Source organism: Hyperoodon ampullatus, assembly GCF_949752795.1.
Source record: "Hyperoodon ampullatus genome assembly, chromosome: 3".
NCBI classification, from domain to species: Eukaryota; Metazoa; Chordata; class Mammalia; order Artiodactyla; family Ziphiidae; genus Hyperoodon; species Hyperoodon ampullatus.
Window position 1 is genome coordinate 129588083 of NC_136916.1, and position 25109 is coordinate 129613191.

General features: G+C 34.9%; 1 protein-coding gene across 1 annotated transcript in view; it reads right to left on the minus strand.

Moving 5' to 3' along the window:
• Positions 1 to 25109, minus strand: part of NEMF (nuclear export mediator factor) — a gene marked incomplete at its 5' end in the record, with an annotated part of 54113 nt that overhangs the window by 22252 nt on the left and 6752 nt on the right. The window contains 13 exons of the mRNA XM_079699172.1: positions 201 to 263; positions 1628 to 1731; positions 7273 to 7361; positions 9144 to 9207; positions 9609 to 9800; positions 10049 to 10257; positions 10341 to 10418; positions 12068 to 12130; positions 12519 to 12594; positions 13037 to 13107; positions 13976 to 14049; positions 15261 to 15382; positions 17659 to 17807. Coding sequence (XP_079555298.1) covers positions 201 to 263; positions 1628 to 1731; positions 7273 to 7361; positions 9144 to 9207; positions 9609 to 9800; positions 10049 to 10257; positions 10341 to 10418; positions 12068 to 12130; positions 12519 to 12594; positions 13037 to 13107; positions 13976 to 14049; positions 15261 to 15382; positions 17659 to 17807 — 1354 coding nt within the window. The remainder of the gene's footprint in view (positions 1 to 200; positions 264 to 1627; positions 1732 to 7272; positions 7362 to 9143; positions 9208 to 9608; positions 9801 to 10048; positions 10258 to 10340; positions 10419 to 12067; positions 12131 to 12518; positions 12595 to 13036; positions 13108 to 13975; positions 14050 to 15260; positions 15383 to 17658; positions 17808 to 25109) is intronic.

Below are 25109 nucleotides of genomic sequence, written 5' to 3' on the forward strand. Positions count from 1 at the left end.
GCAGGTGGATTCTTAACCACTGCACCACCAGGGAAGTTACAGATGCATATATGTTTATAATTGTTACATCTTATTAATGGATTGACACTTTTATCATTATAATGTGTCCTTCTTTATCTGTATTAGTGATTTTTCTCTTATACTAAAAATATTTTAAACAAAAGAATTAAAGCTATGAATAATAGAAAGAAATATATTACCTGTTGGATTCTTAATTACACAGCTAGTTGCTCCATGAAGGTCAGCATGTACATAAATGTCCCCTTTAAAACAAATAAGAAATAATACTTTAAGTCCTGTTTCTTTGTTTTTAAGTTGAAATTGTTTATTTACTTATTGTTTAATGGGTTCAAAATCCAAAAGGTATAAGAAGACATATAAAGAAAAGTCTATCTCCCACTCCTGGGAGATTTCTCATAGGCCTCCTCAGAGGAAAGCAATACTAATAAGGCAGATTACAAAAATGGTCACAGTTCTTTTCCCTCCCTCTATCCACACCTCTTTGCTCTATGACCTTGAAGCTTCTCCCATCAAGAGGTGGAGTCCACTTCCCCATCCCTCAAATGTGGGCTGACCCCTTGACCTGCCTTGGCCAGCAGAATGTGGCAGATGTGACCAAATGCCAGTTCCCAGCCTAGGCCTTGAGAGGTGCTGTATGCTTCCTCTTTTTCTCTCAGAAATTTGCTGAGTTACCATATAAGCAAGCCCAGGCTAGCCTGATGATGGGTTAGAGACACATAGAGATGAGTCATCCTAGCAAGTGCAAAGGTCCTGAGGTCCATAGATGGTTGAGAAATGTGGCAAACAGCCAGGAAGCCAGAAGTCAGGAGCCTTGTAAGCCACAGTGAGGACTTCTAGTTTTATTCTGAAGTGTGTGGTAGCAACAAATGAATAAATGAGCAAACAGATGAATGCAGGAATGAATGGTCAACTAGGGAAAAGTGAAGTGCATGGTTTCTAACAGAAAAAATGAGCAGCCATTGTTTGTCATGGATAGTTCATCTGAGATTTGAAACTCAAAGAAGAGCAAAGCCCATACAGTTCCATGAAAGGCTCATCTCACAATGAACAAAGTTAGAGAAGACAGAGACCAAGCCCTGGGTACCATGTAACCTAACCCTGTTGCTTTCTTTCCTGGTTCTGGATCCTTAAAGGACATCAGATTAGCTCTGATACTGATTATTGATTTCTGATACCCACACTGAGGGTTCAGCCACAGTGAAGTGGTGGTTATCAGCAAACAAAAACAAATGAGAGGCCTTACAACAGAGCGCTTAAGTCCTGCTTCTAAAAGTGAAAAACGTTCACAAACTTCAGCACTGAAAAATTAAGCTTTTAAAAATTTGATCTACAATGACTTTGGAGGATTGAAAGCTATTTTCTTAATGCAGTAGAAAATCAAAAATCTAATACTACAGATTAGCTCGGCATTACTACTTTAAGGATATTCACTTAAAATGTGAATCAAGTATCAAAGCACATATTCAACAAACCATAAACCATGAAATTCTTTCTACCAATTAAATCTGTCAAACAAAGGAGTACAAGATAAAAATCTACACCTACTATTGAGATAACCGATCCAGTTACTTAAAAGAAAATTCTTCAGAATTTTAATCTTACCTACCTGGTGTCAAGTATCTTTTCACAATTATTTCATTCTGTTGCTGATCTCGTCCACCAATAATTAGATAGTTCTCTGAGCTAATAAACCAGAGGAATTTCTCAAACCTACCAAATTTTAAAGAAAAAAGTTAACATTTCTTTCCCTTCATAGTTGCCTGAATTCACACCCTTTTAACAAACAAAACAGAAAGCTCTCCTATCTGTGAAGGTTAAGGCAACTTGATGGCTTAATTTCTTAAGACATCAAGCTGAATTTTACTGAAAACTTGCAATACAAATTGCCCTAGGATATTCTTAAGACAGTCTCAGTAGAAGACAATTAAATTTTATGTTTAAAAAATATGTTCTCTCGGGCTTCCCTGGTGGCACAGTGGTTGAGAGTCTGCCTGCCTATGCAGGGGACACAGGTTCGTGCCCCAGACCGGGAAGATCCCACATGCCGCGGAGCGGCTGGGCCCGTGAGCCATGGCCGCTGGGCCTGCGCGTCCAGAGCCTGTGCTCCGCAACGGGAGAGGCCACAACAGTGAGAGGCACGCGTACCGCAAAAAAAAAAAAAAAGGTTCTCTCTTTATCTTCCTCCCATATAGACAGCCTTCTTAAACTGATGTTATAACAATGAATTACAAAAAGCAAAAGCATAAAATGTCACATGGTCCCTAGGTTTAGCTTTCTTTCAGTGGGGCACTGGATAGGCTTTGGGACCACTGATGAGAAAGAAAAGTTGTTTTCCCATTCTGTTCTCAATTAATCAACTGAATGCTTACATATATGATATTCTTTACAGTTTTAAAAAAAATACTAAAAACCAAAAATTCCTGTCAGAAGTGTAAAATTATAACTTTTCTCAAGAAACAAATTAACTTCGGTTTTCATGATTAATACATACCACCATGATAAAAAGTAAAGAGTGTATATTTGTATGACGTTTAGAAAATGAGATGAACATAAATATTTCCTATTTTACATATGACTCGCAAGATAATTTTTTTATGATTTAACCTAGAATTTTAAAATTTCTGGTTAAAGATGATAGATTGAGCACAGGCATTAAATGAAACTTCCTCATAGCTCACAAAATATAATAGCAAAAGGACTCTATTCCTATTTTCTAATCTGATTTTTTATTGAGTAATACATATACATGGTTCAAAAAATGTTTTAATTACATTAAAAAGTATAGTGAGAGATCCTACATCTCTTCAGTTCCCACAGCTACTGCTAACCAATTGGCCATTAGCTTCCTGTATCCCTCTCCAGAGTTTTTTAAACATACAAAAGCTAAAATAAAATGCTTATTCTAAACCTTTTCTCTTTTTCAGACACAACACACTGTCCTGCATATTTTTTTCTTTTTTCACTTAAAAATATATTTTCCTCATTGCTGAATGGATGTACTATACTGATTTAACCACTTCCCTATTGATGGTAAAGAGGTTTGCAAAAAGACATAAACCCACAAGGACAAAAAGAATGCGAAAGATAAATCAAGGATGTATTTTGTAATCATCCTAGCAGAGGAATACATAACTAACAGGCCAAAAAAAAAAAAGCCAACTAATCAAAAGAAAGCAACAAGGAAGACAAAAAAGAACACAGAACAAATAAGACACATTGAAAGCTAGCAGTAAGATGGTTAGATTTAAACCCAAATATATCAGAAATTATATTAAATATAAATGTAGTCAATTCTCCAGGTAAAATGCAAAGACTGTCAGACTGGGGAAAAAACAATGATATATACTCCTTTAAAATATAAGGATATAAAAAGGTTGAAATATAATGATGGAAAAATACCATGCAAATACTAACCAAAAAACAGTTTACAGTTTTAACAACTCACACAGATGGAAAAAATAGATATAAGTTAAAAGGACATTTCATTAAAATTAATAACAGGCTCAGTTCACTGAGATGATATAACAGTTCTATATTTGTATCACCTAATTACATAGCCTCACATAATAAAGCAAAAGTTCAGAAGTAAAAGGAGAAACAGATAATCCAAACTGTATGATATTTAACACACTTCTCTCAGTAACTGGGAAAACAAGCATTAAAAAGAGAATTATAAAGGTGCCAAAGATTTGAACAAAATGATTGATAAACATGATCTGATATTTAGAGAAATGCACTCAGTAACTGTAGAAAAGACACTATTTTCAACTATATATGAAACATTTATAAATAAAGCTGTCCATAAATAAACTGGGCCATAAAGCAAGTTTCAACAACAAACACCAAATGACTGAGATAATTCAGAATATCACCTCTTTTACGCAAATTAAGCTAAAAATCAGTAACAAAAAGATAACCAAAAACCCCCGTGTGTTTGGAAAGTAATACATATACTTCTAAATAATGCATGAGTGAAGAAATCACCATGGAAATTAGAATATATCTTGACATGAAAGATAATGAAAATACTAAACAAAGCTTTTTAGATACAGTTAAAGCCATGCTGAGGGAAATTAACTGCCTTTCATATATTAGAAAAGAGGCCAGGGGAAGGGGGAAATCAATGAACTAAGCTTCTGTCTCAAGAAATCAGAAAGGGAAATGCAAATATATCCCAAAGAAAAGTAGAAGGATGAAAATAATTATTAAAATAGAAGGCACATATATAATACTGGAGATGAATAGTCAAAAACTGGTTCTTTAATGATATTAATACTACTGAAAATCCTCTAGTCAGATTAATCAAGAAAGAGAGAAGGCACAAATAATTCTTGAGTGAAAAGGGAGAAGTAATTAATGATTCTAGGGATGTTAAAAACTTAAGTGGAGGGACCTCCCTGGTGGTCTAGTGGTTAAGACTCCATGCTTCCACTGCAGAGGGAATGGGTCTGATCCCTGGTCAGGGAACTAAGATCCCGCATGCCACGCGGCGTGGCCAAAAAAAAAAAAAAATTAAATGGAATATTATAAACTTTTTGCCAATAAATTTCAAACTTTGGACAAAATAGACAAAGTCTTAGAAAAACATTGCTAACCAAAACTAGAAAATCTGAGTAGTCCTTTTATCTACTAAAGAATTTGAATCTGTAATGAAAAACTTTCCCATAAAGAAAACTCCAGGTGACTTATATCAATGTTTAAGGACAAGTGATAAAGGAACACTTTCCAATTTGTTTTACGAGATAATATAACCTTGTACCAACACTTAACAAAAACATTATGAGAAATGAAAGTTACAGGTCAATCATATTCATCAATAGAGATGTTAGAGAGAGAAAGAAAAAAGCAACAAAATTTTGAAAGCTGGAAAATAATGAACAAGTGAGCAGACTCAAGAAGCTGAATCCTGAGGTGACGGTGCAAAAAACCAAGAGACAAATTGACTTACACTGTATGACCCATAAAGAGCACAGGTACTGCTAAAAATAGGGTTTAAGATGAGGTTTAAAAACAGAAGAACTGGCTGAAAATCTGATCAAGAAGTAAGCACTTCCCTAGATCTTTCCAGCTCTGAACATGGTGGTAACTGCCCCTTCAACACTCTAACAGAAAGTCAGAAATTAATTCTCTAAAAAGGGTGCAAAGAAGATCTCTGGACTAGGGGAAACATATCACAGTTGTAAGTAGGGGTAATATATGTAAAATAGGGCAATTAAGTAAATGTATGAAATACTGGATACTAAGACTCTCCAGCTTATTATTTCCACTGAGCTCCCAAAATGGTGATAGCCAGGTCTTCACTTTACAAATAGAAGAGAAAGAAGCTTTTGTGGGAAATGAGACCAGCCAAAAAGGCAAAAAGCTAAAGACTTCAAGAGTTCCACAGATGGCCCACACAGATCATTTTACAAGTCCAACAACCCACAAAGAACTTCCAATCACCATTTTAATGTTCTGCTATAAAAAGTGAGTAGACAGTCAAGGATCACCAGACGTACATAAGTGAACGCTGGAGACAAAACTAACAAATAGAAAAAAGAAACTTGGAGAAGACAGACCTGCAAGAAAAGGATACTAAATAAAATGTAATACATCAAAACTATTCTCAGTTATAAAGAAACCAGAGCAGTAAGTTTTTTTAAAGTAACATTCAAAAAACCAAAAACAGCTTAAAATTAAAACATTATAGGAAGAAATAAAAGATTAAAAAATTCAATGGAAGGATTGAAAGATAAAGTTGAGAAAATCTGGGGCTTCCCTGGTGGCGCAGTGGTTGAGAGTTCGCCTGCTGATGCAGGGGACACGGGTTCGTGCCCCGGTCCGGGAGGATCCCACATGCCGCGAAGCAGCTGGGCCCGTGAGCCATGGCCGCTGAGCTTGCGCGTCTGGAGCCTGTGTTCCGCAGCGGGAGAGGCCACAAAAAAAAAAAAAAAAAAAAAAAAGTTGAGAAAAATCTCAGAATATACAACAAAAAGTTGAAAAACAGAAAATGCAATGCCATAGGACTGCTAAGGGGGGGGGGTCCCATATATAAAACATGAGACTTCTAGAAAGAAAGAAAAACAAAACAAAACAAAAAACCAGCCAGAAGGTAGGCAATTTTCTAAGAAATAGTTCAAGAAAATTTCTCCAAACCGCGTTTCCAATTTAAAAGGCCCACAAAGTATCCAGCATAATGGATAAAAACATCATCACCAACCTATATTCCTGTGAAATTTTGGAAAACTGAGAGGAAGAAAAAAAAGATCTAGAAGCTTACAGAAAGGCAAAAACAAGTTTCCTATTAAAATTGCAACTATCAAAATGACAGCAAACCCAAGATCAAATCTGGAAGTTAATACAATGGACAATGCCTTTTTAAAAGTCTGAGGGAAACATATTTTCAAATTAGAATTCTATACCCATCCAAACTGTTATGAGTAAAATAATTTTTTTATACATTGGACACCTCAAAAACTTTACCTTCTACATACATACCCCTTTTCATGAAGCTTCTAGAGCACATAGTCCATAACCAAAGAAAAAGGAAGTTTGAGATTCAGGACAGAAGATACAACACAGAGAGAGGTTACAGAGAAGTTCCAGGATAATAATAAAAGGAGATCTTAAAATGCTTACAGTAACCAATCTAGAACAAAGTAGGTCAAAAAGCTCCAGGAAAGACTTCTACAAGAAGATGATACTGATAAAATTCCAATATGTTTGAACACACTTGGAAGCGAATTTGGACATGGCTAATAACAAGAACAAAAATAAAAAGAAAGCAAATGAAACAATTATTAACTTCAGGGAAGATAAAATACTGAACAGGAAAGGAAAACAGAATACTATATGATCCAGCTCTGATTACAACTTAAATATTCATAATAATGTTAACACAGAACATCGGTCTTGACAAAATTATGCTGTAAAGTATATTGAGAAGCCAGGTGATGTGTGTGTCTGTAATGGAGCACAAATGGAAAGAATAAAATCTTCATCTTTCCATAGTGGGAAGTTATTAACAGAGTGTAAAACAGAAAAGTTAAGAAGCAGCAATATATTACTAAGAGAAATGGAGGTATATTCAAAAGATTCAGCTAAAAGAGCTAAAAGTTTCCTTGGGAGAGGAGGCAATAGGAGTAGGGATAAAAGTTTGCAGGGTTACTGGTTTTTTAACAAGCTTTGTACAACTGCTTGATTTTCTAAATAATGTGCATGTATAATTTTGATAGAAAGAAAAAATGTATTTTAAAAAGGTAGAATACTTACCAATACACTTTTCTTGCTTTTTGAATAGAGGTAACTGTCTGGACTTCTTTTAAGGTTTGCTTTGTTTTCTTTTCTGCTGATTTGAATGCCTATTTATAAGAAAAGAGTTTTTAAGTAATCTGTTGAAAATTTACTTAAATAACACCAAGTAAATGACAGGGGAAGAAATGGGTTTTTAAATGTCACAAATGGCACTATCTATACACACACACCATACACACATGAAAGTAATAAAATGGGGACTTTCCTGGTGGAGCAGTGGTTAAGAATCCGCCTGCCAATGCAGGGGACATGGGTTCAACCCCTGGTCCAGGAAGATCCCACATGCTGTGGAGGCACTAAGCCTGTGCACCACAACTACTGAGCCTGTGCTCTAGAGTCCGCAAGCCACAACTACTGAGCCCACACCACAACTACTGAAACCCGTGCGCCTAGAGCCCGTGCTCCGCAACAAGAGAAGCCACCACAATGAGAAGCCCATGCACTGCAATGAAGAGTAGCCCCCACTCGCCACAACTAGAGAAAGCACATCAATGATGACCCAACACAGCCATAAATCAATAAATAAATAAATTTATTTTTTTAAAGTAATAAAGTGAAAAATTTTGGCCTTAAATATTAAAATGATTTGTATACAAATATCTGCTCAAGACCTACAAATGAAAAAGAGTTCATCTGTTTACCATGTACTCAGTGCAATCATGTAATAGGCTTTGGGCTAGATGTCAGAGACACAACAATGAACAAGACAAAGTTTCTACTTCCTACCCCACTGGGGTCTAGGAGAAGAGACATATATAAAACACATAATTATTCAAATAAACATGGTAAATGTTTCAAAGGATGCTATGAGAATATAACAAGGGAATCTAATTTATAACTGATTATGGTCAAAGAAGGTATTTCTGAGGAAATGGCATTTAGGCTGAAGCCTGAAGGATTAATGGAATTATCAAGGCAAAGAATACAAAGAGCACTGTAAGCAGAAGGAAAAGGCCAGCTTGACCAGCAAGTATGATCATAGGGTAAATGAGGTTGGAGAGGCAGATAGAGAGCTAAGTCAGGAAGACCACTCCTTTAACAGATATTAATGTGACTATATTTCAGGCAATATTCTAGGGACTGGGACACAGCAATGAATAAAACAGATAAAGATCCTACTTTCATGCAATCTACATTCTAGAGGGAAGACAGATAAACACATGTAGGGATGGGTGTTTTTAAAAAAGAAAAACAAGAGTAAAAAGGAAGTGATTGAGATAGTATTATTTTTACTAAGAGTGGTCAAGAAAGGCCTCTCTGATAGTCTTAAGTAGACACATGAATGATGAGGGGGATCAAACCATGAAAAATCTGAGGGGAGAACATTCTTGGCAGAAAGAGCAAGTGCAAAGGCCCTGAGAAGGCAGTATGGGCCACTGATGTAGGAACAGCTTAAGATCCCACTGTAGCTGGAAACAGTGTGTAACAAGAGGAGTGTGGGTGATGTGATCAGAGGGAAGCAGATAGGCCTCCCTACCTGATCCAGGCTTTAAGGTGTCTTGTAAGATGGGAAGAAACTGGAAGATGTTGAACAGAGAGAAATGACTTCATTTTTTATTTAAAAGGATTGACTGGATATGACAAGAGTCCAGGATGACTCCAACATTTTTAACTTGAGCAAAAAAGGGAAAATTACTGAGATAGAGACCTGGGGAAGAGAGGGCTAGGGGAGGAAAAAAATACTGGAAATACACACATTTAAAGCAAAATTAAGTTTGAAAGTATTTCTGAATTTGAAAACCTCATTTAAAGAGAAGAAATAATTAAGTCCATTAAATTAATAAAGCAGAGGAAAACAATTAACGTTCACTCTAAGAAATATTAAGTACCTTCTCAGCAGCTTCAACAGTCTTCTGTGTTTTCTTAGCAGCATATCGCTTGTGATCATAATACCTAGAAAAATATATCTTTTAATTTTAGATAAAATCTTTATTCTTTAGTTTTCTATTTATGTTATTTCTAATTTTACAGACTCACAAATCATCAAGAACAACTTTAAATACTTTTTTAAAAAGTATTTCACCTCAAAGAATATACAGTCAAAATAATGATAGTTCTTACCCTTAATACCCTAACAGATTTATTGCAGATAATATTTTGCCTAAAATTTATACTTATGGGAATTCCCTGGTGGTCCAGTGGTTAGGACTCTGTGCTTCCAATGCAGGAGGCACGGGTTCAAACGCTGGTCAGGGAACTAAGACCCCACATGCCATGCAGTGTGGCAAATAAATAAATAAATAAATAAATAAATAAATAAATAAATAAATAAAATACTTAAATTTATGACTTACTTTTTGGCATTGGCATATGCTGACAAGCTGAGATCAACATCAACAAGCAATGGCCTATTTTTCTGAGGCTTTTGCAGTTGTTTATTCTTTTGCTTTTTTTTTTTTCCTTTTGGTGGTTCGGTTTCATTTTTCTCAGTACTGATGTCACCATCAACATCATCATCTTCCTCCTCTGATAACAAGTATGGATTTCTATTAAAAATATTCAATAGTATTTCACTAATGTCAATGACATCACTTTTTTATTTTCAATTTTTTTCTCAAGGAAATTATAAATGGTTTACAGTACTTAAATAGTTGCATTATTTTAATGTAAATTAATTTTTTTCTGTATTTTCAAAGATAAATTTCCAAATAAAAAAAATTTCAATGAATACAGTGAAAAATTAAATAGCAAAATAAAGACAAACACTAACTGCTTAACTAAGAATCAAACTTACCTTAGCAGCATTGTAACATGATTTGTTTGTAGTTTTAATTCTTTGATTGCATTTGCAACAGGGTCTCCTTGAGCTTGGGCTTCTTTCACAATTAACCCAATTTCTGTCCAGTCTATCTGGTTGGCTAAAGCACTTCGAACAACCTGAATGGCTCTGTCAACTATTTGTAGGTTCATTTCTATAAGCTCTCCTTTAAGTTTGTCTATTTCCTTATGAAATAAACCAAAAACATTTGTTACAATGCCAAAGTTACCATTTTTGAAAAAGTATCTGAAAAAGCGAAACATAATACCTGAGCCTGCTGAAGAGCTTCTAATCTGTTTTCATGATCCTTTCGGACATTATCTAATTTCTTCAATGCTTGTTTTTCCTTTTGTTAACAAAACAGAGTTTTTAAAAATTAGATTTCTTCTACCTTCTGTACCTTCTCTCTTTTACCTCCTGAAACTCACTATCCCACCCCTACTTCTGCCCCCTCAATGCTGTTACCTAACTAGCTAAAGTTCCCCATAGTCCATCTCCCCAGGTCTATCCTACCCCAAAGTGTTTCATGCTCCAAAATTACCTCTCCTGACCATCTACATCCCATTCCCTATATAGGAAGGTATTTTGATTACAGGTTACATTGTATGTAAGATATGCCCTACTGCCCTTGCATTATTCAAGCAGGCAGAATTCAAGACATTTTTCCCTATGACATTAAAGTTTGGGGGAATGCATTTTTAGCATTAATTCCTAAAATAGCTTCCTTTTATTTTATTGCTGCTTTTAATTTTCTCAGCCTTATTTCTAGTATTTTACAGAGTATTCTTCTTCCTAAATTAACACAAAGGGTCATGGTAGTTATGTGAACTTTTATACAGTCAGCCCTCCGTACCTGCAGATATAAAACCTGCAGATATGGGAGGCTAACTATATTCACTGTACTACACCATTTTATATAAGGGACTTGAATATCCTTGGATTCTGGTACCCACAGGGGCTCCTGGAACAATCCACTGCAGACACTGAGGGATGGCTGTATAGCATTCTATCACACGGAACTTACATATTAAGGTTACTGATGTGGGGCTAATTTTGTAACACCAGTAATAGCATCACCAATTAGTGAATGTTTTGCATGCTGGATGTAATATTTAAGATATTTAAGTTATAAGAATGGTGACTATTAAAAGAACACACAGTGATTACTAAAATAATTCACGGGTATTCTGATGTACATAAAAACATGGGGTTCAATGTTACTCTTAAATATGTTTACTGACTAAAGTGCTGCCACCATGTGGCAATCACACTATGCAATTCATTGACCCACTTGCTTTGAAATTCCGCTCTTGTTAATTTTTTTTTTACAACCGAGGTGGGGAGGATACAGAGATTCACATAATTTCAAGTTTTTGCACACATATTTTAAGATTCTATGAATATTTCTGAAAAATCTAATCAAGCGTGACTTTGGCCATTTTCTAAAACTGTTCTGCAGTAAAAGCTCCCCAAACATGGTCAAATGCGCTGGGAAAACAAAACACAGCATATTAAACCCTCTTTGTGGAGTCACAATACATGCAAAGCATATTAAAGGCCTAGTTCAAAAGCCCACTTTAAAAAAGAAAAGAGTTTAATGATAAACAAATATATACTTATTTGTATAGAGAAAACTATTCCCTCTCCTTTGGCCTATTTAAAAATCTCCTCTTTGAAACACTATTCCCTTTACAGCAAAGTTTGAGAAGCTCTGGGTTGTTGTAGTAAAGCAAATCATACCAGGGAATAAATAACAGGCCTCCTTCCCACTGTATTTTCTGGCTTAGAGAATATTTGATATTCTAATGGAGCAAATGAGCATATATTTTTTTAAACACTGATAGTTCCCCTGGACCTTTATTAATATACCAAGAGATCAGGGCATTCCCAAACTACTTCTAAAAGGCTGCCCATTCCTGTATGAGAGCATCACCTACCCAGCAAACCACACTCAAGGCTAGCTGGTTTATATAAATGTTTTTAATAACACCATACCTGTTGTAAAGCTTTTAAATCTATTTTCTGACCTTCTATCTTGGAATAAAATTCATCTACGGCCTTATCAAAAGAAGAAAAAGACAATCAACTAGCTGGAAAAAAAAACACACAAACATGGTCTCTGCTTCAACTTGCATACACAGAATTTTAGGGTCCATTTTGTTTCATAACACCACTCAAAGAACTTGAGTAGATTTCCAGTGAATATATTATATAGCTAAGCAGTCAGGAATCAAATTAAGTTCAAATCTTTGGTCCTTCATCTTGAAATAAAGAGGCAACAAACATTTCCACTAGTTTGTATCTGTAACTGCACTGGTTTTTAATGTCCAGATTCATAATGATTGTAAAGCAGAAATATTTTCAATTTCTCAATCAAAGCAAGTTGATATTAATTTAACAACTCACATCATGCTAACTGGTCAAAAAACAGAATCAGAAAACCCACCTTGTCAAATGATTCAAATTCTATGTATGGACATTGTGAATGTTGAGAAAACAAGAAAGGATGAAATTCCTCATACCTGTAAAATATATTTACCAAGAACATTAATAGGGACTTCCCTGGTGGTGCAGTGGTTAAGAATCCGCCTGCCAATGCAGGGGACATGGGTTCGATCCCTGGTCCGGGAAGATCCCACATGCCACAGAACAACTAAGCCCGTGTGCCACAACTACTGAGCCTGTGCTCTGGAGCCTGCGAGACACAACTAATGAGCCCGTGTGCCACAACTACTGAAGCCCGCACGCCTAGAGCCCATGCTCCGCAACAAGAGAAGCCACTGGAATTGGAAACCCACGCACCGCCACAAAGAGTAGCCCCCACTTGCCGCAACTAGAGAAAGCCCATGCACAGCAACAAAGACCCAATGCAGCCCAAAATAAATAAATCTATTTTTAAAAAAAGAAAAAGAAAGGAACATTAATAAACACCCAAAGCAAATTGACCCATGCCTACATACTTACGTGAGTATGTCTTCGGTTGGTTTATCTACTTCCAGGCTTGGTTTTATTTCTCTTTTCTGAATGATATACCCCTACAAAAATCCAACATTAAAACTAATTTCTATTCATAATTAACAGATTTACTTTCCTTGAATGATATTAATTTTATTAATTTACAAAATTATTCTAGTTATAAACAATTAGCATTTGTCTACTGATTGTATCATTTCTCAAAGTGATGTTTTTAAGACTCAGTAAGTACCATTAGAAAATACTTATTCATATGAACAAGAAAAAAACAGGGAATAAAGAAAATGAAAACTAATGATTTGATAAAGTGGTGAGATTATACATGTGCATTTTGTTTTTTTCTTTCCATTTTTCAGATGTTCTGCAACTTAGAAAGGCCAAAAGCACTTTACTTCCAGCAGAAAAATCTTTGGTTCACTTTGCCGGTAGGAAATTTTAATTCATTTTAATAACTGGGTGCAGGGTATATTTGGAGTGAATTTAGCTGTAATTAATCAGAACTTTTCCTGAACTTTTTTTGTAAGTAAAGTTATATACTTTGAATAGGGAAGAAAAACAAGATATGAGGTAACTCAGAGGATACTTAATAATTAAAAAGATGTTAATCAGTAAATTTTTGGAACGTGCTGGCAAATTAAGATGTGCTTCTCTATCTAAAATCAACCTAAGAGGAAATATTTTCAAATTCCTCAACTTTTCAGGAGTGCCAATATTGTCTTGACTCAGTACTTTGTAGAAGATTTAAGGAACAGAACAAAAATCAGAAACCAACAGCAATTTAAAAAAACTACCCTAGAATAAGCATATTACAGGTGTTAAATTTCCAAATTACAACAAAAAATTTACATATACTGGTCCTTCAATGAACATTTAAATTCTAAAAATCTAAGTAAAACATCAACAATATACAATAAGTATTTGTGGCGCTACCTTTCCACTGAAGTTGGATGTTGTTTTCATATACTCTTCTGCTTTCTGAAGACAAACAAGTACTTTTTCAATATCTAATAGGGGAATAAGAAAGGAACAAAGGAGTGCCAATCAACTGTCCATAACTATTATTAAACATCTATGTAGAAAACAGAAAGTGTTTATGAAATAATACAAGTTGTTCAAGAAAATTAAATATAGTAATTTCATGTTTATAATCAGTTTATTAAATAAGAATATATTTTGGCCAGCTTGTTGTCCCAATAGCTTTTATTGAATCCATTTTTCCCCTCATGATATGAAAGGTACTTTGTTCATACGCTAAATTGCCATATATATTTGGGCTTGTTTCTGAATTCTTTATTCTGTGTATTCCTTCTCCCAAAACTTAACTTTTAATTACTATAGCTTCATAATACATTTTAATTTATGAAAAGATTATACTCCATCATTACTATTATTTTCCAGAGTTTTCCTGAACATATGCTTTTTATTGCACATATCAGATTCATTTAAAAAAGGAAGTGCAATAGCAAAAATAACAATAACACCTGTCGGCATTTCGAACAGGATTGCACTAAATTCATGTATTTCAGAAACTAAATCATTCACTTCAAACATTCAATTTGTATTTTTAAATGCACAAAAAAATTTTACATTTGTGCATCATAAAAATGATCCCTAAACCTTAAGAAGTGATATAAATCTCAAAATATAAATACCAAGAATGATTTTTTTTTCATTTTACATGAGAATCTGCAGATAAAAATTTGTCGAAGACCAAAGCTTCCATTTTCCTTATATTTCCTCTAATTTTTTATTATCCTAATCTGGAAGTTAATTTAGGTTCCCTTAAGTAGCTACAAAAGCCTAATTCATTATAAAGTCACACCACAGCACTTACAGAATTAAAATGCATATATAATGCTACTTCTAGAAGCCCCTCAGGTTCTGAGTCTGAAGGTGAATAATTCAACTCCTTCAAGCCTTGTACCAGAGACTGTCTCAAGTGCAGTAACCCCTTCCAAAATTTAGGGGGAGGGAGGGAGAATATTCTAAAATCAGAAGGTAATAACATAGGTCAAGAGATTAAATTGCATGTTACTACAGATAAAGCGTCACATTAAAGTAGGAAGTCAGGAATACCATATGGATAGAACATTAATAGGTCAAATGTTTTTAAGTCTAGAACTACCTACTCACTTATTACTTTTTCCAGAAATAATTTTCATAGGTTTAAAAAAACGAAATAAAAATGGGCAAAACTTGTAGCATGCACACATACCTTTACTTTCAAATTTTTCATCCACTTTGACATTGCCAGAGAATCCATTTTCTATAAGACAGTGTTCAATGAGAGCCGGTCCACAGGCTATAAAAGCAGAGGATATTATTTGTAGTATTTTCCTATAAAATTTCACATTCAAAATACTAATGAATATCCCAATATAAATGATCTACTCAATAACAGTAACCAGTGAAAATAACAATTAGTTTACCTATTTTGAAATGTTATTAGAAATGACAGTTCAAGTATTTATAAAAATTTGAGACTACAATAAAATTGTAGAAGTCAATGCAAAAGTTATAGGAATTTAATGGAATTTAGCCACGTATAAAAAGGATTATAAACCAGGAATGAAAGGTTGGTTCAGCATCCAAAAACTGGTTGATGTAATACACCATATTAACAGAACAAAGAAATAGAAAAATCCAAACTTACAAATTTTACACATGCTATACTAATAGATGTAAAGTTTTAAAGATAACTTTTTTAATGCATTCTAAACAGTAACTCCTGTAGTAATCAATGGTACCTGCCTTCTCATATGTCCTCCCCAGATTCCTTAGTATAGGGATAAGTGATGATTTTCTCAAGTGTAAAAGTTGATTAGATTATCTTTACCCTGGTTATCAGCAGCACCTGGCAGACCCCGGAATGCCCTGAGACTCACCAATAAAAAACAAAAAGCAAAACAAAGAAAACCCAACCAAGCTAAGTGACTATTACACCAAAAAGACAGACACTGAAAAAAACAAAATACAAAAAAAAGATTTCTTAGAAAACTACAGCTGGCGCTCAAGTGCTAGATAACATAGTTTGTTTACATAACTGTATTGCTTTTAAATAAGACGTAACATAAAGGTCAAAGTTCATATGGTATAACAAATTTCTCTTTCCTTGAAAATAAACACTTATTTACTCAAAAGATCATTTTAAACTCCTTTCTACATTTATCAAGTTGTTCTAATTTTCTACTAGAACTAGATTTCAATGTGTTACATATATTTCTAAGAAACCATATTATCTTACAAACAATTCATTGCTCTATATAGGATTACTCACGAAGTAATGGGTTAAGAACTCTCTTCAGTAGTTCACCCTTAGGTGCACTGGCTATTATTTCAGTCAATCTGTGAAACAAAATTGACACACCCCTTACTATCTTATATTTAATAAACCCTACAGCCATATTCATGTTCACAGTACTTTCATATGCATCAATTCGCCTGATCTTCAAAATACCCTAAAATATAAGAGGAGTTAGCTCACTTTATAGGTAAAAAAAAAAAAAAAAGGATCATAAAAGTAACTTATCTAAGTTTAGTAGGCTCCTGAACAGCAGACTGGGACTTGAAACCAAGTTTTCCAAGGAACATCAATACTTTTTCAACTAAGTCATACTGCTTATCGTCAGCATGCCCATATATGACATGAAAGACACATTTTTATGCAACAGTTAAATGTAGTTTGTGGAGACTGGTGATATATGGGTTTTTTAAAAAAAATTTATTGTAGTTGATTCACAATGTTGTGTTAGTTTCAGGTGTACAGCAAAGTGAATCAGTTATACATATATCAATACACATATCCACTCTTTTTTTTTTTAGATTCTTTTCCCATATAGGCCATTACAGAGTATTGAGTAGAGTTCCCTGTGCTATATAGCATGTTCTTATTAGTTATCTATTTTACATACAGTAGTGTGTATATGTCAATCCCAATCTCCCAAATTATCCCTCCCTGGTGATTTATCTTAACACCTGAAATGGCTTTACCTAATTAAACATTTAGAAAGAACTCAAGGATGCTGTAGGCCACAGTATTCCCCCCCCAAATCAGTATCAACCTCACCTGCAAACTTGTTAGAAATGTTAAATTCCTGGGATCTACACCAGATCTACTTAAAACCTGGCGGGGGCGGGGGGATCTATATTTTACCAAGCCCTCTAGGTGATTCTGATGCATTCTAAACTTTGAAAACCACTGCTGTAGCCTATTAGCAAAGCCTTCCAGCCAGAAGAGTACAGTTATAGTCAGCACCTTATCCCACCATACTCCTATTTTTTAGCTAAACCAGAATTCCTATCTCCTTTTGCGCTCTGCCAAGATATCCATTTGTCTTCTCACAGAACAGCTAATAAATTCCCCCACTTTACCAAGAAATCACAAACATCTGAAGTAACACCAAACTTAGATTAAAAAAACATACATTTGCTACTCCCAAATAAGGCTTAATTGCTTACATTTAAGCGCACACTTATGTAGTTCAAGCAGCCCAAATTTATTTTATGCAAGTAAACAAAATATTTTCTTATGTGACAGTTCTTTCATATTCTGACATATGATCTATTTTCCTATGTAATACAATAGGAAATGAGTTAATAAACAAACATGTTACCTTTCCAAGGTAAGCAAAGGTTCGGCAGCTCTAGCATGATCAACTGGATAGTGTTCACGAACAGCAAATTTAACATCATCTGACTCATCAGCTCGAAATCTTAGGATATTTAAAATTAGGTACTCATAATCTGTAAGAACAATGTTCCCCTGTAATAGAATAAAATATAATTTAATGCTTTTCCCAAATCATTCTTAAATCTTCTTAAAAATTGAGAAAGAAAATGTAGTCTCTTAAAAACCCAATCAAGGATACATAAATGAAGTTACAAACACAAAGCATTTGAATTGCATCTAAACAGTGCTCCTTGCGCTTGCCCAGCACAGACTATGAAATAAAATAAATCTAAACACCCCAAGTTTGAAACATAATGAAGGAATCTAGAGCAACATTAAACTCATTGTCTGGTGGTTCTGCAGAGGTCACTATTAGAAACAGAATAATCAATTAACACCTTGATGACCACCAATTGAACTTAATGTTGCACTTGGTTGAGGCAAATCTACAAACACTGTGGCTTATTAAGAAAAACAACATATATTTCAGAAGCCAAACACAGAGCTATTTATACTTTCACCTGCAATTTGTCTTTGAATACCAATTAGTTATATGGAAAAATCAATAAAGGCCGTTATACCCTTTGACCAAGGAATTCCACACTTGGTTATGTGGCTTAGTGTAATAACTCAATAAAACCAGAAGCTACATGCTTAAACTGCATCTTACTTACAATAGAAAAAAACTGCAAACAGCCTAAATGTAAAACTTGGAGATATTGATAAATAAATTATACCAATACGACAAAATATTTAAAAGCTGTTAACTTAAGAAGACTATGTAGGACTTACCTGGTGGTGCAGTGGTTAAGAATCTGCCTGCCAATGCAGGGTACACAGGTTCGAGCCCTGGTCCGGGAAGATCCCACATGCCACAAAGCAACTAAGCCCATGTGCCACAACTACACAACTAGAGCCCGTGCGCCTAGAGCCTGTGCTCCACAACAAGAGAAGCCACCAGAATTGAGAAGCCCGCACACCGCAGTGAAGAGTAGCCCCCAACTCGATGCAACTAGAGAAAGCCTGTGCACAGCAACGAAGACCCAACACAACCAAAAATAAATAAATAAATAAAATTGATTCTTTGAAAAAAGACTATGTAAAAAGAGTAGGAAAATGTTTATAATGTTAAGTAAAAAATAGGAAGACAAAAAAATCCTGTATCCTGGGAAATAGAAGGCAAATGTATCCTGGGAAGTGGAAGGCAAACACAGGAAAAATTAGAATACTTATTAAAGAGTGAGGATTAAAAAGTCTTTTTAAAACTTAATATTGTTACATAATCTTTTCAATAAAAAATAGGCGAGAAACCTAATGAAAATAAAACTGCCCAAAAAACACAAACTTCCAAATTTATTATAGACAGTGAAGGTTGTTGTATAATTAAAATACAAAGAAGCATCCATGAAAATAAATAGTCACAAATGCCTTAGCAAGTACTCAGAAGGTGGTCCCAGAAGACGGTGGGAACAGCCCCAATCTCATGAGGAATAACAGGCTGCAAGATAATGTTCACTAGATGGGGCCACCATTCACCTTGATCACAAATATACAGGCATACCTTGACGTTATTGCAGGTTTGGTTCCAGACCACCAAAATAAAGCAAATATTTCAATAAAGCAAGTCACACGAATTTTTTGGTTTCCCAGTGCATATAAAAGTTATGTTTACACTATATTGTAATGTTTAATAATATAATGTACTGCGATTTATTGAAAGTCAGCCCTCGACACAAGGGTTTGAAAAGATAAAAATATAAAAAGAAAAAAAAATAAATAAAAAGAAAAAAAAAGAAAAAATAATATAATGTAAAATATAATGTATCATAACACAATGTATAATATAGTGTATAAAGATAATAATATACTTTAAAAAACAAGGTACGTACCTTAATTTAAAAGTACTTTATTGTTAAGAACTGCTAACCATTATCTGAGGTTTCAGTGAGTTGTTGGTAGTAACATTAAAGATCACTGATCACAGATAACCATAAAAATACAATAGTAATGAAAAAGTTTGAAATACTGTGAGAATTTAAAAAATGTGACAGAGACATAAAGTGAGCAAATGCTGTTGGAAAAATGGCACTGAGAGCAAAAAATTACTTGATGCAGGACTGCCACAAACCTTCGATTCGTAAAAAACGCAGTATATGAGAAGCATAAAGCAAAGCTCAGTAAAATGAGGAATGCCTGTAGATAACCTGAAGTTACTAGGTGTTGAAAGAGTAGGACCTACTGCTAAAGGTTCTAACTTCAAAGAAATTTAAACATTTAACTTAAAGAACAGAAATGTTAACTGGAGAAGGAAAGTAGGAGTCTTGGATAGAAGTCCGTATAGTGTCTGATTGGTTCATAAAGGTGTGACTTGAAAAACAGACCTGGCCATAGGACCTGGCACATAGAAAGTGCTCAATAAATGTTTGTTGAATCAAATTGTGCAGTTATCAAGAACATTTGGAAGATTCCAGTAAGGCAGTTACTTCCCTCAGAGGGCTTTCTTTAAACCAAGGTTTCCCAAAAGTATTCTGTTAATGGTTAATGGTATTCTGTTAATGTAGATGGTTTCCACTACTCCCATTAAAAAGAAAAAAATTCTGTGATCTAATAAGTTTTGGAAATTCTATGTAACATATCCTTCCCTAGGGGATGTATACATCACACGATCATATTAAAGGCACTGGTAAGTCCTAGAGTTAAAAAAATATTTACCTTATTTATCCTCAAGGTTCTTCAAATTTTTATGACTAGGGGAACCATTTTTCTAGGCTATTATCATATGGAAGTGGTGTCGAGGAACTTACTTGGGGAAATACTGCACTTGTCTCTGATGTACTCAATAATCCATTTTCTAATCTTACTTTCTCCAGAGTCTTTCTTACTGGAAACTTCTTTTCACAAATTAATAAACTGACTTTCTTAAGTGAGTCTGAATAGCAACAGCCTCTTTACGCAATGTCTGATCAACTCTAGATAAACCATACATCAAAATTCCAGACATGAAGGCTAGAAGCTCAGACCCTGGAATAAAGAGAGGAGAGAGCAATCTTCAAGATCTACCGTAAGAATCAACCAACATACTTCCCTTAAATACCACAGTGAGTACTGAAAATTCCCAAGCACATACTCTCATATATAAATCCTGAATATCTATTCCAAACTCATCACTTAGTGGACCTCTGGAACCTAGACAGTACACATGCCAATTGCACAGAGCCTTCAAAACAGAAAGACCCTAAATGCAAGGGGCTATCCTGGATTGAATTCTGTTCTATCCTGGAACAGAAAAAAGAACATGAGTAGAAAAACTGGTGAAACCCAAATAAAGTCTGTAGTTTAATTAGCAGTAATGTACCAATGTGAATTTCTCAGTTTTGACAAAGGTACCATGGTTATATAAGATGTTAACATTAAGAGAAACTAAGTGAAGGGTATACAGGAATTTTCTTTATTATCTTTGCAACTTTTCTACAAATCTAGTATTACTATAAAAAAATTATTTAAATTTTTAAATGATAATAAAGACTTTTTATTCTGTGGAAAGAAATTTTACATCATTAAGTGCTAAGTTTAAATTGAAAAAGAAAAAAAAGGAAAGGCCCATGTCTGATATATAACTTAAACTTCACATTGAGTTAAACCTAAGGCAGCCTGCAATTAGTTACATTCTAGAGATTTCTCCCCCCCAATGAAAAAAACCTTCTCGTTTTTTAATTGGGGTGGGCGGGAGTGGGGGAAAGGAATCATAAATAGGACACCAAACATAACAGTGGTTACTTTGGGATGAGGAACTGGTTGGGCCAGGGGTGATAAGACATTCAATTTTAATTCTACAAACTTTTCTATATACTGAGAATGTATTTGTGTACTACTTGTATAAACATTTTTAATTTAAATGGTAGTCTAGATAATTCTAACTATTGTCCTACTGAGAAAAAGAAAAACTGGACAAAATACAAAGCAAGTCTCTTAAGAAACAAAAAAATGCAAACAGGCAGTAAACATTTATAGGATCAAAATCTAGGAGAGGAAAACTCAGAAAGGTGAGCTCCACACTTAGAGCTACTTCTTCCCTAGGATCATTTATCTAACAGTTAAGAATCAGCTGACAGGCTGGGAAGCTGAGCGTGAATTTTGATAGGATCACAGGACAACTAAGGAGAATAAAAATTTGAGTTCAGGGTCCAAGTGAAAGGGGTAGGGGCTAAGGGGATTTATCCCTGGTAAGTTCAGCTATGAATACTGACCCCAAAAGGCTGCATCCCAGGAGGAGTGAACTGGAAATTTTCCAGCTTTCCCACACCCAGCTCCTAATCAATTCAATTCTTGATTGGAGTAAGGTAATATGGGATTACTTGTGTCCTTAGCTACCTGTCTAAAGCAAATATCCTCTCTAAAGGAAGATAACATCGTTCCAGGTCTGACGATTTATCTATTACTTTTCCTACTCAGTGCCTGGCACACAATAAAGTAACCAGGCATGGGAGGAGACAATACAATGTAATTATAGTTAAAAGAACAACAGACTATAAAACAGACATCAGAGGAATCAGATAATAGAGCAATTACAAATGATTCCAAATGATTCTTGTCTGATAGCAATAAAATTAGTGAATTGGAAGATAGATCAAAAGAAAATATGACTGAATTTTCCCATACTGATGAAAAACACCAACTCACAGATTCTAGAAGCACTGTGAACCCCAGAAGGTAATTACAAAGGAAAATCAACTAGACATATAGCAAACTACTGAAAATCAAAGACAAAGAGAAAAAAATTCAAAGCACCCAGATAAAAAGGAGAGATTACCTTCAAAGGAGCAACAGTATGACTGACACTGGTTTCAACAGAAACAGTGGTCACCAGAAAACAATATACTATTTTTATAACTGCCAAAAAGTTATTCAACTAATTAATGAGAGAACTAGATGACAAAACTGGTTCTAAGAGAAATGAAGTAAGTGGACTACTTAGAGTGGGTGAGAAAAGAATGATTGTGTAAGATTGCCAATTTAGGGCAATAAAACTGCAAGCTCTGGGGATATCTTTTCTCTGGACAGAGATAATTTGAATCTCTACTAGATGAAATTAATTTTCATTGCTATCAGGCAAGAATTATTTGTATTGCTATCAGTTTTCTATAAATTAAAGTCCACCCTTAACGAGTTGTAAAAGAGCCTAATCAAGAGTAAATAGCAGGGTCTTCCCTGGTGGCACAGTGGTTAAGAATCTGCCTGCCAATTCAGGGGACATGGATTCGATCCCTGGTCCAGGAAGATTCAACATGCCATGGAGCAACTAAGCCTGCGAGCCACAACTACTGAGCCCGCGTGCTGCAACTACTGAAGCCCTCACGCCTAGAGCCTGCGCTCCGCAACAAGAGAAGCCATCACAATGAGAAGCCTGCCCACCGCAAGGAACAGCAGTCCCCGCTCGCTGCACCTAGAGGAAGCCCATGCGCAGCAACGAAGACCCAACGCAGCCAAAAAAAAAAAAACACATCCCTAGAATCCCCAGGAGTGCCGGCTAGACAACGCTAGACAACACCTGGCAGGATACTAAAATGACATTTTGTCCTTTTTGTCTCTTTTCAAATTTTGGATAATTTTTAACAGTCTCCTCTCATGATTACAACATCTCAAATTATTTTTGATTACACATATACACAGAAAAAGCTACTTTGTTTCTTGGACTGATTTATTTACACAAGTGCAGCAAGAAATGTTAACTAATATATATAAACCTCCTTAAACTATAGACAGCATATCTAGAGCCACATGGTATCAAGCGGTTACTGAAGCCTTAATAATCACTGCTGCCTGAAGAATTCATAAGAAATTTGGAATTATATCTTCAATAGTCTCTATTATTCCAGAGACTTAAAAATTACTATTTGCTTCTAACTCAAAGCCATGGAAACCAAAAAAAGAAAAGAAAAAATCACTACTGGTTTTGTCTGTGGTGCACCTATAAATGTAAGTAAATTCTTCTCTACGTGAAGTCACGCAAATCTACAAGAAGTGACCTTCCTTACTTCCTGCAGGCTAGGATCCTATATATATGCCACAGATAAGGTACAAGACTAGGTTCTCAGGAGGGCTTTGTGGACACTGGCTTTACATATGACGTATAACCTTTTTTCCTTAATGGTGAGCTTTTCACACCTAACTGAATGAGATTTATTCTCAAATGTGACAGACACTCTAGGTTTGACCTTGGCTACACAATCAATTTGCCTAATTGTAACCTGGTAAAAAGGACAAATTCTTCTTGAACCTATGTAAATAGACACATTGTCTTGAGCAGTAAAACAATCTCAGTAAAAGGCAAGTGTTCCTAAATTCTAAGGGACCAAAGAGAGCAGACTACCATTTAAAGAACGTATCACTCCAACTAGCACTAGTATAGTTACTAAGTTACACGTCAGAAGGGCTTTATCATAGAACTATCATAAAAATAATATCAACAACATTCTGAAAAAAATAACCACAATCAGATTCTCCCCAGTTTATTCAGTCCTGTGTAATCAATTCTGATTGTCCTAGATCATAGGTTAACACTCTATTTTCATGAAGGCATCTGCTTCTAGACTAAAAAGAATCTTAAAAATCCTAACTTGGCATCCCTGATACAGTCTGGCATCTGTCCAAGCAATATTAGCTCAGACAATATGAGTCTATTATTTAAGAGCAGGGGTCAGCAAAATTTTCCCATAAAAGGCAAGATAATAAATATTTTAGGGTTTGTGGGCCACATATGGTTTCTGTTGCATATTCTTCTTTCTTTTTAAAGAGCTCTTTTAAAATGTATTGTAAAAACCATTCTTAAACTCACAGGCTTTACAAAAAGGGGGCCAAAGGCTGTAGTTTATCAACTCCTACTTAAGACTATCTGGTATGTCCTTTTCACCAAGGTTTTGAGACTGCCTTCTTTGTTAAAGACCCAATTTATAATGACAAAATTATGGAGATGGAACAAATTAGTAGTTGCCAGGGTGCAGGGATGGGAGGAAGAGGGGTGGGTGTTATTACAAAGGGGTACCACAAGGAAGATCTCTGTGGTAATGGAAGAATTCTGTATCTTGATTGCAGTGGTTACATGAATCTACAAACATGGTGAAATGCATTGAATTATATGCATACATTGTACCAATACTGATTTCTTGATTTTGTTATTGTAATATAATTATGTAATATGTAACAACTGAGGGGAACTGGGTGAAGGGTACACCAGACCTCTCTGTTCTACCTTTGCAACTTCCTGTGAATCTATAATCATTTCAAAACAAAAAAGGTTTTAAAAAGGTTATCATACAAATTTTTTTTTTAATTGACCATTACCTGAGACCACATACAAAAATCAATTCCAGGAGAGCAGCCACTGCAGCTGTAGCT